Source organism: Periplaneta americana, chromosome 17 (assembly GCF_040183065.1).
Source record: "Periplaneta americana isolate PAMFEO1 chromosome 17, P.americana_PAMFEO1_priV1, whole genome shotgun sequence".
Taxonomy (NCBI): Eukaryota; Metazoa; Arthropoda; class Insecta; order Blattodea; family Blattidae; genus Periplaneta; species Periplaneta americana.
In genome coordinates, this window is record NC_091133.1 from 4,481,958 (window position 1) to 4,497,618 (window position 15,661).

The 15,661-nt window shown below is 35.5% G+C and overlaps 1 protein-coding gene across 2 annotated transcripts in view; it reads left to right on the forward strand.

Moving 5' to 3' along the window:
* The window catches only part of LOC138693306 (zinc finger protein 665-like), a 54,958-nt gene that overhangs the window by 36,215 nt on the left and 3,082 nt on the right, over nt 1–15,661 (forward strand). For both annotated transcript variants that reach the window (XM_069817180.1, XM_069817179.1), the window contains exon 4: nt 4,551–4,633. In XM_069817180.1, coding sequence (XP_069673281.1) covers nt 4,551–4,633 — 83 coding nt within the window. The remainder of the gene's footprint in view (nt 1–4,550; nt 4,634–15,661) is intronic.

Sequence of the window (15,661 nt, forward strand, 5' to 3'; positions counted from 1 at the left end):
GTGGGCATCAATTGACATGGCTGCTCTATACTTTCTCCACAGAGCTCACTCGCTCGCTGCTGTAGACTACAGAAGGACGCAAATAGCCAGAGCTCCCAGCGTCTCCTTTAAGCACAGCATTACAAACAGTGGCGTATACTGGTTTAAGGGCCTGGGCTACCACTGACCCTATTATTACACAAATATATTTTGAAGTCCCTATAATAAAATTCCTTACCTGTTTATATATGAATTCCAGACGTCTTGATTGGGACGAAAATACTTTGATGACTTCGTCATTGAATACAGTTGGGCCGCTTGCGAAGTTTCTGTAGAAATGACTTTTCAATGGACATCAGTGCCAAGCCGGATAAACATTCTTGTGTACAAGTTGATCTACAGTAGAATTTTATTCTCTTCAACGCAGAAAATGTTCTTTCTACTGATGCTGACGTAGCTGGTATTGTCACAGTTAATGTTGCCAATTTAAGGACTTCAGCAATAACTTGGTTCAGCTGGCTTTCATATATGGCAGATAATATTTCATGGATAGGTTTGTTCGAAAAATCAAAGACTTCTGCTGAATATATTACACTTAATTCATTTTTCAAACGTACTTGATCAAAGTGACTGTTATAGGACTGAAATAATTTGTTTAGTGCCTCATTCGGGAAGTTTTCTCTATAAGCAGAAAATTTTTGAGACTCTAGAAGATATGTGAACTGAAGCTTTCCATAATCAGAAAATCTGTCAGTAATTTCCATGTGCATACGATCTATGTTGTAGTACAGCTGCCTGTATTTCAATTCATCATCTCCTTTTCTTCGCTTTAATGGTGGTTCCATTGTATTGGCTGAAGAATTTTCATTTTCCATATTACTCCATATGGACGGAAACCCACTACGTCTGAACTCGAATATAGTATTTTTTAACTTTGATACCTCTTGCAAGCAGTATGCTATGTCTAGACTTTTTGTCTGAAGAATATTGTAGAGCACATCTGTATGTGCGAACACTCTAGCATAGACTTCAAGAAGAAATATATTCTGAAACTGTGTGAAAAAAATACAAATATCCTTGAGCCTGCACAATTACATCATCTACCCAGTTTTCTTCAGAGTCATTACAAAAGATATTTTCAAAAAAGCAGTCAGTTGTTCTCTGTATTCCTTTACTGTATTTACAAGCCAAGATGTAAAATTGCATCTAGTTGGTGCTACTTTTGGGAGTTTCTTGTTCATAAATTTCTTGAGTTTTTCTGATCTTTTAGGAGATGATGAGAAAAATGCAGCTAAACCCGACAGTGTTTTGAAAAAAAATGCGGCATTCTGGAATGGATGAAGTAGTTTGTTGCAAAACTAAATTGAGAACATGGCTGTAACAATGGACAAATAGTGCTTGAGGATACTTTCCTTGAACTTTTGTTTTTAAGCCATTAATATTTCCCGCCATAACTGAAGCACCATCGTATGTCTGTGCAATTAACTTATTGCCGACATCGTATTCTGCTATAACACCTTCCACATGCTGAAACCAAGCAGCAGCAGTTTTGCCCGAACTGACATTTGTGAATCCTATAAACCTTTCTTGAACATTGGCAGTACTATCGACGTATCTTAAAACAGTGGACAATTGACTCTGATTAGAGCAGTCACTTGTTTCATCAACAACAACGGCCGCAAAAGGTGCTTCTTCTATTTCAGATTTTATGTTCTTTATCATAACCCCACTTATAGCAAATATTAAGTCATTAGTCCACACCTGTGGAGTAATGGTCAGCGCTTCTGGCTTTGAAACCAGGTGGCCCGGGTTCGAATCCCAGTCGGGGCAAGTTACCTTGTTGAGGTTTTTTCCGGGGTTTTCCCTCAACCCAATACGAGCAAATGCTGGGTAACTTTCGGTGCTGGACCCCGGACTCATTTCACCGGCATTATCACCTTATCACCTTCATATCATTCAGACGCTAAATAACCTTGATGTTGATACAGCGTCGTAAAATAACCCAATAAAATAAATATCAAGTCATTATGAATTGCAGGAGAAGTACCACGAAATACTGTTGAACTCTCAAGATGATTGGCCAGTAAATGGTCAAATTCACTTAAGGAACTTAAATATTCAATATAATTTCCTCTATTGTCTGATTCCACACTCTCATTATGATCCCGAAAAGCCGATTCTTGTTTTCCTAGAAAGCAGACTGCGTTAATAAGACACAGTAAAATCTCCCGCTTTTTTTTCCACAGGAGCATTGTGTTGGTTGATATGTAGAGCTTTTTGCTTATCTAGCTGTAAATCAATTCTTGTCTTCCCAAAGTTTGCAAAGTTCATGCTACTACAAATATGAGCTTTTGATTTGTCGTGTTTTAGGACTGCCGTTCGAAGGGAGTTCATATTAGAAAACCCTCTTTTGACCACACATTAGTTTCGCGGCTAAATAACAAACATGGCCAGCAAAATAGTTTAGACAGTTTAGAACTACCACACATCCAATTCCACTTACCATATGATGTTGAAGTGAAATGGCGTGTGTAGTCACGCTGTTTTTCTTTTACGTCAATGGACAAATTTAACTCAGGAGTTGGTCTTTCCATTTTCACAATTTCAACTTCCTCGTTGTATGTACGACGGTTAAAAGGCACTTTTAATAAACCTTCTATTGCACAGTCATTTTCAACACAAACCTCTCCAGAAACTTGTTCTGATATATTTTTCACAATATCACTTAATTGGGAAATTAAAAACTTAATAATTCACAATTAATATAACTCTTAGACACTCGAACAAATCACAAATTTAAAATACTGCACAGCAAGAACACAATTACATTCATGAGCTAGCGTGCTAAGCGTATTGTTGCTTTGCGCCTGCGAAGAAACCGATCACGAGAGCGGCAACTCACCCGGCCTACAGTGCACGATGGAAACAGAAGAGAGCGGGGGGATGGGCAGTTGTGCGACAGGACAGCGTGCGCGGTACAGTCACATTCTACCTCACGTAGCAAGCGGTTTCTCCAGCGATGCCGCCTTGACAACTTGTTTCTTTTCGAGAGCAGAGAGCGCATATAAATCTAACAATTACTTTAATTTTAATTACTATGGTAAAACTAATAATACAAAATTATTACATTATGTTATATTATAAACTTTTTCTTTCTTTAATTTCCTTGGGCTACCGCTGGTAGCCCCAGTAGTCCGCAAAATACGCCGCTGATAACAAACAGTACCTAACGGTTTACGAAATATGTTACATTTATTTTAACATACAATAATGAAATAAATCACGACGAAGAGCGTGTGATCTGGCAGATAAAACTGTTATTTGTTCTAATACATTACCTATAGATGATTATGAATATTTCCAACTGTTTAATTTCGCTGTTAATTTACATCAAGTGTTATACCATGTTCTGTTTCCACCATGTTTACTTAGTCCGTACATGTTTTCTTTGAGACAGATTAATGGAAAATATGCGCATACCATATAAAACCTTGCTTATGGGCCAATTTGATATGTACCGGAACTTCGAGTTAGTTCTGTATTTATTGTTTTTTATTGCTCACTTTAACACTTAATTAAAACTATAGAACTTCATAATATAAAATGTTAAAAGTGTTACATTTTTAAAAAAGGTAATGTGCCTTTATGATAGACGGGTCCTGTTTCAACACCGATGTGGTGTCATCTTCAGTGTCCTTCGAACTACACACTGTAATTGTGACAAATTTCATATAAATACTGCCAGGTACTAGATTGTAATGTTGTGCTTAAAGGAGGGGCCAAGAGCTCTGGCTATTTGCGTCCTTCCGGGGTGTACAGTAATAGTTTGAAGCACACCACTCTTGAAACGGGGCCCATCTGTCGTAAAGTTACATTACTTTTTTAAAAATATAACATTTTTAACATTTTAACTCTAGAAAATTTTATATTTCTATATTAGTTATATTATGTATTTCATTGACTACACCTCATTCTTCAAGTAAATATAGAAGATCTAACTCATATTACGTGAAAATATGGAGTTTAAATCAAATTTAATTCTGTGTGAAAAGTGCGGGCTGTCTTTTCAGAATCTCGTATAATGTTGTCACATGATATATCTTATTAAATATGTTTCTGTTCACAATTTTGACTGGCAGAAATACTAATAACTTGAGGTTCATTATTTATATTTAAGCAAGTTTTGTGCAAGAATGTTGAATACTGTATTGTATTTGAAACTGTTACTTTCGAGGATATAAAATAGTGTACAGGAATGTTTATTGGAAAGCATGGTTTAATGTTAAATTTTGCTGGCGCACAATAAAATCCTCAGACTTTTGGAATTTTAGATTTCGTTTACTTAATGACTGGATAATCCTCATATATCTTGTTTACAGTAGAAATTGAATTCTTAATGTATTGGAAACGGGAGAATGCTTTGAAATAAGAACTCCAAGGGGTGCTTTTTGCTGCTCAATTTTCTGCTTGGACTCAGTAGGATTTAAATGCAGGCCTATGTCATGAAATATCGATGTGCTCTTCATGTAAACTTGCGCCATCTTTTTGTTCTGTTGTGTGTCTATTTTTAGGAAGAGTTATGTGATTTGGACACAGTGAAGGACGAGTTGGATCTGGAAGTTGCGGCAGAAGAAAATGAGATTTTGCCTGATGGGTGAGTGTGGTGTGTGAGTCTTCACATGGTATTTTCTTTCACTGCTTCATTAAAATTGTAACATACGGCGTTAATTTTCAGTCTGTTACTACATGAAATTGATCTATAATAAGAATGACCTCGGAAATCGTAGAAGGATTATGAAGGCAATAAGTGCTAGAGAGTTTGTTTTATAGCGTTCATAATATGAAGACAAATGTTAAGAAAACAGTCTTGCAAGCCTGATAATCATCATATTTTGTAATATAATTTAAGATTTATCCCTTCTACTTTTGTGTATCAATGCCTCTAGTCCAAACAGCTTTCGGCCCGGAAGAGATAGTGACAACCTAAGTTAGCAGAGAAACTTTGTAGTTCAAGTATTGTTATTAGGACTTCTTGTCACGTGCACTCTTGTTACACTTCAATGAACCAAATTGAAGTCTATATAGCACAACATTCTTGTCAGTTTTAAATGCCAAATCTCGTAATAATAAATGCAATATTAGAAACGATTCCTTTATCGATTAACGCAGCTACTTCATATAGTGTTTTGGAATACTTATTACTTATTAATATCGTCGGTTTACAAGCAAAACACATTAAGTAAAAAATATTACTTCTGAGAGAAAGGCGTTTGAAAGTTGTGACAAAACTGAATTCTCACGATAATGTATGCTCATAAACTCGGAATTGGAAAATAAAATACACATAGAGAGAAACAACTTACTAAAAGGAATCATCTTTTGGGGATTCAATTTTGTCAGAACTTTCAAACGTACTTATTTTTCTCAAAAATAATATATATATTTTTAAATTAATGTGTTTTGCTTATAAACCGGCGATTTGCACATAATCGAAATACTCTATAAATAAAGTCAAATTAGTCCTCTTTTTGAGTAGACTATCATATATTTATATTTTTCAGAGTATATTCAAAAGCTAAAACAGAAATTAAATATTGCTGTCAGTTTATTAATCATGTTAATTCACTGCATTATGAAAAAGATGTTTAACGAGTAGAAGATAACGTCTTTTAAGTGCCCACTATCATTTTCAATGCACTGTTGCATACGTCGTTCAAAGTCAGTCATAACTTGTCTTAATGTAGATGGCTGTATACCGTTTATCTCCTCTCGGATTCAGTTTTTTAAATCTTGAATGTATGCTGGTCTGGTATGAAACACTTTCTGCTTTAAGTAGCCCCACAAGAAATAATCAGGTGCTGTAAGGTCCGGAGAACGAGGTGACCATGCCACGTGTCCGAACCTGGAAATTAGACGTCCTGGAAACAAGATCCGTACTGCTGCCATGCTTATTCTTGCAGTATGTGAGGTTATGCCATCTTGCTGGAACCACAGACCATCAGTATCTTGAAGTTGAAGCGCAAGAAAAGTTTCAATCATGTTTGTGTAGCGCATGGAATTCACAGTACACGTCTCTCCAGCTTCATCCTCAAAGAAATACGGTCCGATTATTTTGGTATCCATTGCAGTGCACCAAACTGTCACCTTTGGATCATGAAGTGGACACTAATGGAGTTCACAGGAATTGTTAGGAGCCCAATATCGCATATTCTGTTTAACACTTCCACTGACATGAAAATGTGCTTCGTCACTCATGACAAGATTGTTTACCAGTGTCGGATATTCTGTTACCAATTCCATTATGCTGTGACAAAATTCAAAATGCACAGTCTTATCTTGATCCATGAGACGTTGCAGAACTTTAATCTTGTAAGGGTGTAACCTCAAATCATTATGTCTCATGCTTCGACCCGACATGTTTAAAACAATGGCATGTTTCCTTGCCGATCATCGTGGACTCCGTTGCACAAATGTTGGTACTCGTGGTATGTTTTCTTCTCTGCATACAGAACGAGGTCGTCCAGGTGGTGATTTGTTTTTGATGCTCTCAACGATGAATAGCATCCTTAGATGTGCATCACGACGATTAAGTTCCTGTCGAAATGCTCTCTGTGGTTGTGTGATTGAATTGGTTCTGATGTACCAGTTTACAGCACAAAGTCCACACCTGTGGACTAAGGGTCAGCGCGTCTGGCCGCGAAACCAGGTGGCCCGGGTTCGATTCCCGGTCGGGGCAAGTTACCTGGTTGAGGTTTTTTCCGGGGTTTTCCCTCAACCCAATATGAGCAAATGCTGGGTAACTTTCGGTGTTGGACCCAGACTCATTTCACCGGCATTATCACCTTCATCTCATTCAGACGCTAAATAACCTAGATGTTGATAAAGCGTCGTAAAATAACCTACTAAAATAAAAAAAAAAATGCAGCACAAATATGCTCCCTCACTATCCACTGCTCCATGACTCACTGACAGAATGGAGAGAGAAAACAAACTGGAGAACTCATTTCCAAGGTGCACTCCACAGTCCTGCCACACGTTCACAACAAACAACCCGCTAGATTCAAAATAGCTATTAATTCAAACCCGCTTATTGTTTCTACCCCACCTTATTATTAATACATCCGCCTGTCATAACAGATATAGATCGGAAAAAAAAAATGCATATATGGAATAGAGAGAAAAATCAATACAATAGGTGGCAATCATAGCACAATATGCAATTTAGAAAGTTTAAAAATTAAACATGATATAAATGATTATGTAAAATGCCTATGGCTTTCTTTAAGATATGTTAACTGTACGACTTTTATACAAAATTGTAGTTGATCTCCCAAAATGCTTTGATTTTTATTCTTAATTTATCCTTGTCATATTCAGGCTATTTTTCTGTACTAAAATGCATAAGAATCAAGATTCAATGTTGAAAATATGTGCATGTGATATGTAAAGGTATTTCAATTTATGTAACTAGAATTTGGTACAAAATTAGAGGTAAATAACCACGTTAAGGATGTAATTGAGGCATTGATATATGTACTTGGTCCGTAATTACCACTATTGAAAGTATTATTTCTTCCAATGCAGAGTCTTAATATCGGAGGCAGACAACTGACCTGCGCCATTTGACCTATTTAACAAAATTCACATCAATGCGACATTTGACATACGGAAATTTTATTTCCAAAAATTTCACATAACATTATTAACATACAGCTATATAATACATAACCTATTGGTTTTTTTGCATTACGGTTTATGTCTTCAATTTATGTTGCATGATTTTATGTAGTATGGAATACTGTACTCCTAACTACTATAACGTAAAATTATGACCACAAGTTCTTAGGTAGGGCCTATTCTACAATAGCACCATGATTCTTGTACTCTGGATATCTCTGGGAAATATTTTGAAGTCGTCTGTTGACCCTTTCATATTCTGGTTTACGTTTACGTCGAATCTGTCTTCCCGCAGCCAATTGCAACACCATTTGATGATTATCTTCTTGTTCCTTTATGATTTGTTTTATAAGGGAATACAGTGATGGATGATGTTTTCCGACCATCACTTCAAATCTTCGATGCCAATCTTCCGTTAACTTCTTGGTGCGTGGTTCATTTTGCAGTAAACTGATTCCATAAGTCAGGCGTGCTCTCCTCCTACCTCTAACATAGGTAACGTCAAAATACTCCAGTATATCAATTAGTTCATCTGGGACTGTATTGTAAAGTTCTTCATATGAGCTATTCCATCTCAAATCGACCCAAATATAGGGAAAATTGACCTTACAATTTCTAAATACAATAAAAATTTTTTGTACGTAGAGAACTGTGATACAATGCTTTGTGCAAAGTTTGAGGCATCAGAACTTCGTAGTGTTTAAATTAAAAATATTTAAATTACCGTATTTTCATAAAATTAGCAACTTTAAACTGGAGTAGCTCCAAAACCCTTTCACCCAATGATCAAAATCATGGTTTATTTTGATGCTGAGAAATTAAAGTTTATATTGACATGTAAACAGATTTTCTTACTTTTTATGGAAATGGAGAAATTTAGATTTTTCCTCATTAAGGCGCCTTTGCCAAGGAAAACATATTTAAAAAATATATAGTTAGATTCCGCATTGAAAGTACAAATAAACACATATTTTTTTACTGATGGCACGTTGATAAGAAAGTATTGAAAATATAAAATAAAGAAAATAAATAGTACATGCGTGAACTAACCAGCTGACTGTGAGGCGGGAACTAGCCGAGACAAGCAAGGCCAGGAGACAAACACTGATGTTTCGTCTAGTAGCCCATAGCTGGGCTAGCTGTATCACAAGTTTTCATAAACACAGGAGTAAAATGACGCCAAACGCTCGCTTATCTTCAGCTCTCGGCCATTGCGTGTGGTACTGCGCCATTCAAGTCTAGGCGTGTGAAAATAATCTATTTAATACCCTCGAAACTTATTGCTGTACCACTAAGCAGACAATGCCGAATCCCTCTTAATAATGCAAGATTTTTTCTCAATTTTTTTTACATTTTTACAAATGGGCAAAAAGCCTAAAAGTAAGTAAAATCAGATTAGCTGTCTCTCTATATACAATAAAAATAAGGATTACTTCTTAATATAACCTACCAAATGTCAGCTTCAAAATGAGCTGCCGTTGAATGTTCTGCAGTAAACGGTTCCAGAGTTCTGAGCGCTGAAAGAGGTTTGTTTTTATAAAATACGCTAAATTTGTCGCTCAATATTACGAAAACCGTTTGACTTTCGATAGTATATTTTTGAAAATGCACTCTCCTGAGCACCTTGTATAAACAGGAAAAAAATTAGAGTATAAAAAATGCGAGGTTTTTTAGTGATCGATTTCATATGAAATAGCCCATATGCAGCAGGTATGGCACGAAAGCAAGATTTAGAAGTTCATGGATACCATTCCGAAATGCTCTGTTTCTATGATCATCATAATTTCTTTATTCTGAACAGTCTGACCAAGGTGAAAGGAACAGAGTCTTCTTCCTCCTCTTGTGGGTAAAAGACAATACACAAACGGAGATTGATTTCCTTGATAAAAGCCATGTATTGTAAATAATTGCATAAATATTGGTGATGACACTTTAAAAGTGCCGTCCATGAACCACACAGATGACGATTATTTTCATTGGTCGCAAAAACAATACATTTTTCTGCGTCTTGTCCGGCTAAATTAGAATAATCAGCAGAAATCGCTCTCCTTAATGTATTTGTATACTCACGATCAATGTCTAACAAATCAGTCAGTGACACAGGGTTTCCTGGGAATTTTGCTTGCCGTCTTCTGCTGATTGTACGTATTAGAGCTCTTCTTTTCGGTAAATGTGGCACACTCCTACATCTACACGAGCCACACCTTCTCTAATGATCCTAGCAGGAGTTTCGTCAGGATGTAACTCTTTATCTCACAACTTAACATTAGAGGCATGGTTGTACTCAATAACCTTTAAAATCTTCAGTGGAGCTTCTTGAGTCACTGTTCTTCCTCTGCCCATGGATTTCCTTATGCACAACCTGCATGTTTTACCATTATTTTCATTTGTCCTTTGTTTGTGGTACATGAAACCTAAATAAGAAAGGTGACCCCTCTAGTATGATTTCTTTTTTCAGATAGTATGTGGTGAAAGGAGCAGTATTAGCTGTAGCAGTAATAGTAGTAGGTGCTATAGTAATAGTGAAATTAAAAGTATTAGTAGTAGCAGCAGCAGCTCTGGTAATAGTGGTACCGGTAATTGTAGTAGCAGTATTAATATCAGTACAACATAGAAATATAGTAGATTGAGTCATAAATGAATAGGGTTAATATTCACAGAATCTCCTGCTTCAAATCGGTAACTATTGTTGATATGGGAAGTGAAATAAGTAACAGATGATTGAAGCTATTTTTGAGTGAAGTACCTAATGAATTTTTTTATTAAAAATTCATACCACATAGTAGCCCATTCGTTTTCCTCTAAACTTGTGAATTGGCTTTATTCAGTATTAAACGGCATTTCTTGCAAGTTGAGAGGGCGCGAAGACATTCTTTTCCCCCTCCCTATTCACCAGATACCGTTAGCGACGGAGCAGTAGCTGTTACTTCTTATACCTGCACCCCCTACGCTGTACACAGAACAAAATAAAATATTTAATAAAGTACACTAGGGGATATAAAATGCAGCTATACAGATGTTTGACAATGACTTGTTTCAGTATATTGTAGTGTCATTGTTATAATATTTTCAACTGGCTACTAATAAAATTAACGAATGTTGGTTTGAATGTTGGGGAGCGACACAGTGCAGATTGTCCCAGTGTGTATGTCGCAGTGTAGCAACTAGCGGTGGAGAAAACATTTATCTTTTGCCCTGAGTGGTTTGAGATTTGTTTCGTCCTGACAGTTTACTTCGTAGTGGTTTGTGAATATCTGTATAGGAAATAGTGCACATAGTGTAGTGTTAATTTCTTATATAAGTACATAGTTTTTTTTATTTAGGCTTAGGACCGTATTTTATCGTAGTTTGTAAATTATTTAACGAACATTATGGCTTCCAGCAGTGTTATAAAACATAAAAAAGGTAAACCAATGCGAAGTGGTCAGAAGAGATGTGTGTTGAATTTATTTCAAACGTTATGTGCTGAAAATCCAACTTACAGTTTAGAAAAGGTGGCTGAGATGACGGGGAAACTGACGGGTGTGGGAAAAGCAAGTGTTTATCGCATCAGAAGAGAGGCGAAGATGAATGACAATAAATTAAAGAGTCCGGTGAAATTTCGCAAAACTGTTCCACTATTAGAAAAATACGACGAATTCACAAAATCAACAATAAGATCTAAAGTTCACAAATTCTTTTTTCGTCAAGAACTGCCAACTTTAGACAAAATATTAGCTGCGGTGAACGATGATGAAGATAATAGTGATAACAACCTACCAAAATTCTCGAAGTATGTTAATTTAAATTAATTCTTGATTTCCGCACAAAACAGATTATGAAAGTCTATAAAAATATTTCTAGTTCTAATTTTATTATAATGCATGTCATAATACAGGCTTTGTATTATAATGTTATTATTCATAATTCCACTTAAATTCACTGCACAGTACTATAATTTGTGTAGCTGAACGTAGAAACGCATTACTACTGGTTCAGTAGACCTATGCTTATTAAGATCGAAATACTTAAATTTAATATGTCAGTTGTACGCCTGTTTTAGTATTTATTTCTTCTTACGTTACAAGTAACTGTCATATATTGAACTCATTAAATATTTTAATATGCAAATTATTGATATAGACAGTAATAAAAATAGAATTGATTTCTTGGTATGGACTTTCGAAATATAGATTTTGGCACTTTGTGTTGTACGTCAATTAGTCGAACGTTTTTACGACGGACTGTAGCACCTTCCCCTTCACTGACAGTAGAGAGTGTGAGTAGAGGGGAAAGCCTCTCAACCAAACTGAAATGGGGAGTAGTATGAATGGAACATAATTGTTGTAATATAGGTTGTTCCTGGGGCTGGGAAGGTTTAGAACTCGAAATGGATTTAGGTGTATAGATCCTGCAATTTGTTGTAATAGCTGGTGTAAAAGTGTTTCCGTGTAGTTTCCGTGACAGGTAAAGAAACATTACAGTAGATCAGAGTTTGTATGAAGCAGTATAAGTGATGATTTTTATAAGAAGTCCTGAAAATTAAAAAAAAATTGTAATATGGAACATGCAGTGAGAATCAAGGTGCAAGGTGACAGCAGATGAGGTGGTGAACAGTGTGGAGATTCTCAGAAATTGGTTTAAACCTGAATAAACCCAACTGTTTTATAAACGAAAATATTATTATTATTATTATTATTATTATTATTATTATTATTATTATTATTTCTTCTTAAAATGTCACACAAATTTAAAATCTTTCGTGACTTCTAAATAGCATGCATGCGATATAATTCTCTGTAGCCTGCAACAAATCTCATTGCTACGTTTTATATCACTTAATCCTCCTCTTACCATGTTTTCTTACAACTTACTTACTTCTACAAAAGGAGGTAATAAATTAGCCCCATCAAAATCGTATACCAGTACCAGTCTTTGTTAAGCATTTGATGGGTACACAGGAATAACGATCAAGGTCATTTTAGAAAGTTTCGAGAAAATCTATTTTCAATTTTAATACTTGGTTAAACGTGTATTTAATAGACACTGACATAGTGAAATCTAAAGAACGATGATTTATTAATTAAACAATGACATTTTGTTCCAAATTTGGGTGGCAACAATGGAAAATGCAATATGAACAATGTGTAAACTTCTAAAATAACGATCAAAGTCCAAATAGATACTTCGAGATACATGGAATACAGCGTCCATTATAGTGAAACACCACTTCTAACTCAAACAGTTAATTTGTTTTTGGCCGTCTGATATGTAATTTAAAAATATAATTTTTCTTTTCCTTTCATTAGTCTTGTACTGCGAGACTGGAGAACTGTTTCAATATTTGAAAGTCATTGCATTTTTCAGTTTTGAAATATGTCATCATGTAAAGCTGTTGAGAATTTTCAACCCTTTCGCGTGGTTTTTCTTATGATTTTGTTTTCAGTGGTCTGAAATATAATTAAAATAATGTTAAAAAATGATTGTTAAAGACTAATTTAGTTCCTTAATAGTATTTTAAATTAAAATACGGTAAATAAAATTGAAGATGAAATATTTTTGACAAAAAAATAGAAACTCTCTATATAGATTTTGTATCGTCCGCTGGATGACTGTCAGGAACACAATTTTCGTGTCTTATTTTATGTGGTAAATTGCAATGGACCTCTAGACGAAAGGGCTTTCTTTTTGCAGTAAGGTACCTATTCAGAGATTATCCCCATTCATAAAATACTTATTCCATCTTGCAGTCAACTATGAAGAATGGTTCAGATTTCTTGCTAGGATTAGCAATCTCACGTCACTAGTCATCAGTAAAGTCACATCTTATCTTCTGGTTTATAAATTGCATATTATTATTGCACTCGAGGGACGAATGGCCTCTTGCTGCAAATGTTGCTGACAGACAAAATTTCTTCATTATGTGCATTGAGAAATGGAAAAATCGGATCACAACAAAATTTGTTACTCTGTCCTTAACAGGATTCACAGACCATATTGAATTCACACAACGTCAGGCAGAATTTCAGAACAGAAATACCACAGGCGTTTTGTTGTATGTACAAAATGCAGATTTCCCAGTAGAAAGTGTATGGACTTAATACGAAAAACGATAGTTGCCTGCGGTAATATACTTCACGTGTTGAAATTTTAGGAATCGGAAGATTCTTCTGGTAATCCATACAAATTGCTAAGTTAATCATAGATTTTCTGGATTTCAAACGTATCCAAACATTCAGAACGCTTTACCTCGTACAAAGTATCTTCTTTCCTCTTGTTTAGTTCGTTTTGAATTGTTGTGAGATATGGTTTCTGCCTATTCAAATTGTGTATCTGAGTTGCATCTTCATCTTTGTTTATTTGTAATTCCAGTTAAGATATATTGGCTCTAAATTTATCGCAAATTCTTGCGTCACTTCTGTAATACCCAAAACTTATGCTGTACTAATTCGCGAAAATCAGTGGATTTGCTTGTATGACCTTATAGTATAGAATTTTCAATGATAAGCCCGTCAGGTGAGCATTCTATGTAACATAAGAAACAATTAGATTTCAGTGCCCTCATTAATCCACTCCTTTTTATAAGTAAAATTTATGAGAACATCTCAATCCAAAACACTAAACAATCGTCTCCTGTAATGTGACTCATGGTCTGTATTCTTTTCGGTGAGTTAGAAGTACGTCAAAAAACTTATTTTCTTTGTACTTGCATTCTGCATAGCTATATTGTCTGCTATTTCTGATACCTCCATTTCATTTATGGCTTATTTTTAAGACAACGTCCGGAACAATTAACACAAACTTCAAAGAATATTCATGAAACAAGCTGCAATATAAGACCTTGTTTACTTTAGTGCGAAAAATAATTATTGCTTTCTTACTCAACAGTGGAAAAGTAATGAAATTATCGTTCAGATCATTTTACATAAATTGCCGGAAAGTCAGCAACACAAAGCTGCAGCATTACACGGCAAAACATGGGAGGAAAAGCAGAGTAGAAAAATGGATCTTGATCGTTCTTTCACAGAACCGACTGGAGCTTGATCGTTCTTCTTAAGGACATGAAAACTTCAACGCTCATTTTCAAGACCAGATCGTTTTAACAGAAAACTAGCTAGACCACATGATAGTACTCCCTTTCCACTATAAGATGGCATCATTAACTCAATTTCGATTATTGATGGACCTTGATCGTTTTTCCCATATCAGAATATTTAACACTTTGTGTAGGGTATTGTCTTTGGACCTACATAAAATGTAAAAGTGTAAAATAGTTTCCTTACTTAGAAATGGCTTCTAGAGAACCCAGAGGTACATTGGCGCCCTCACATAAGTCCGCCATTGGTCCTTATCCTGAGCAAGATTAATCCAGTCCCTAGCAACACGTAGCACCTTCCTCAAATCCATTTTAATATTATCCTCCCATCTACGTCTCGGCCTTCCCAAAGGTATTTTCCTTCAGGTCTCCCATTAACACTCTATATGCATTACTGGATTCACCTATACGTGCTACATGCCCTGCCCATCTCAAACGTCTGGAGTCTCTCCTTTCTGCTGGTTCTCTGTATATCCAGTCACTCAGTATTTATAGGATCTCAGTGAAGCGTGGTGTAACCGACATGGTATGCTGTGCATGCAGGTCACTGATGCTGATTACTGTAACATTAATTATGTCCTAGATAATACAGATAAGAAATATATTACAAATTGCAATTTCTTTCCACATTGCAGAGAATGAAACCTCAATATATACTATTATTATCTGGTGATAGAATGTTCATATCTTTATATTTTGATCTCACCACACTGCCAATAAATTGTTAAAATGACTTACACTTCTACTTCGTCATACAACTTCTGACCAATAAAATGGTACTAAAGGACGTGCTTCAACCAATCATGGTTGTTCATTCCTACAATTTTGTCACTTCCCTAGCATTTGTTTATTTTTATCACTTCCCTAGCATTTATTTGTTTTATCACTTCCCTAGCGTTTGTTTCTTTGCGAACATTTCAAACTGAAAAT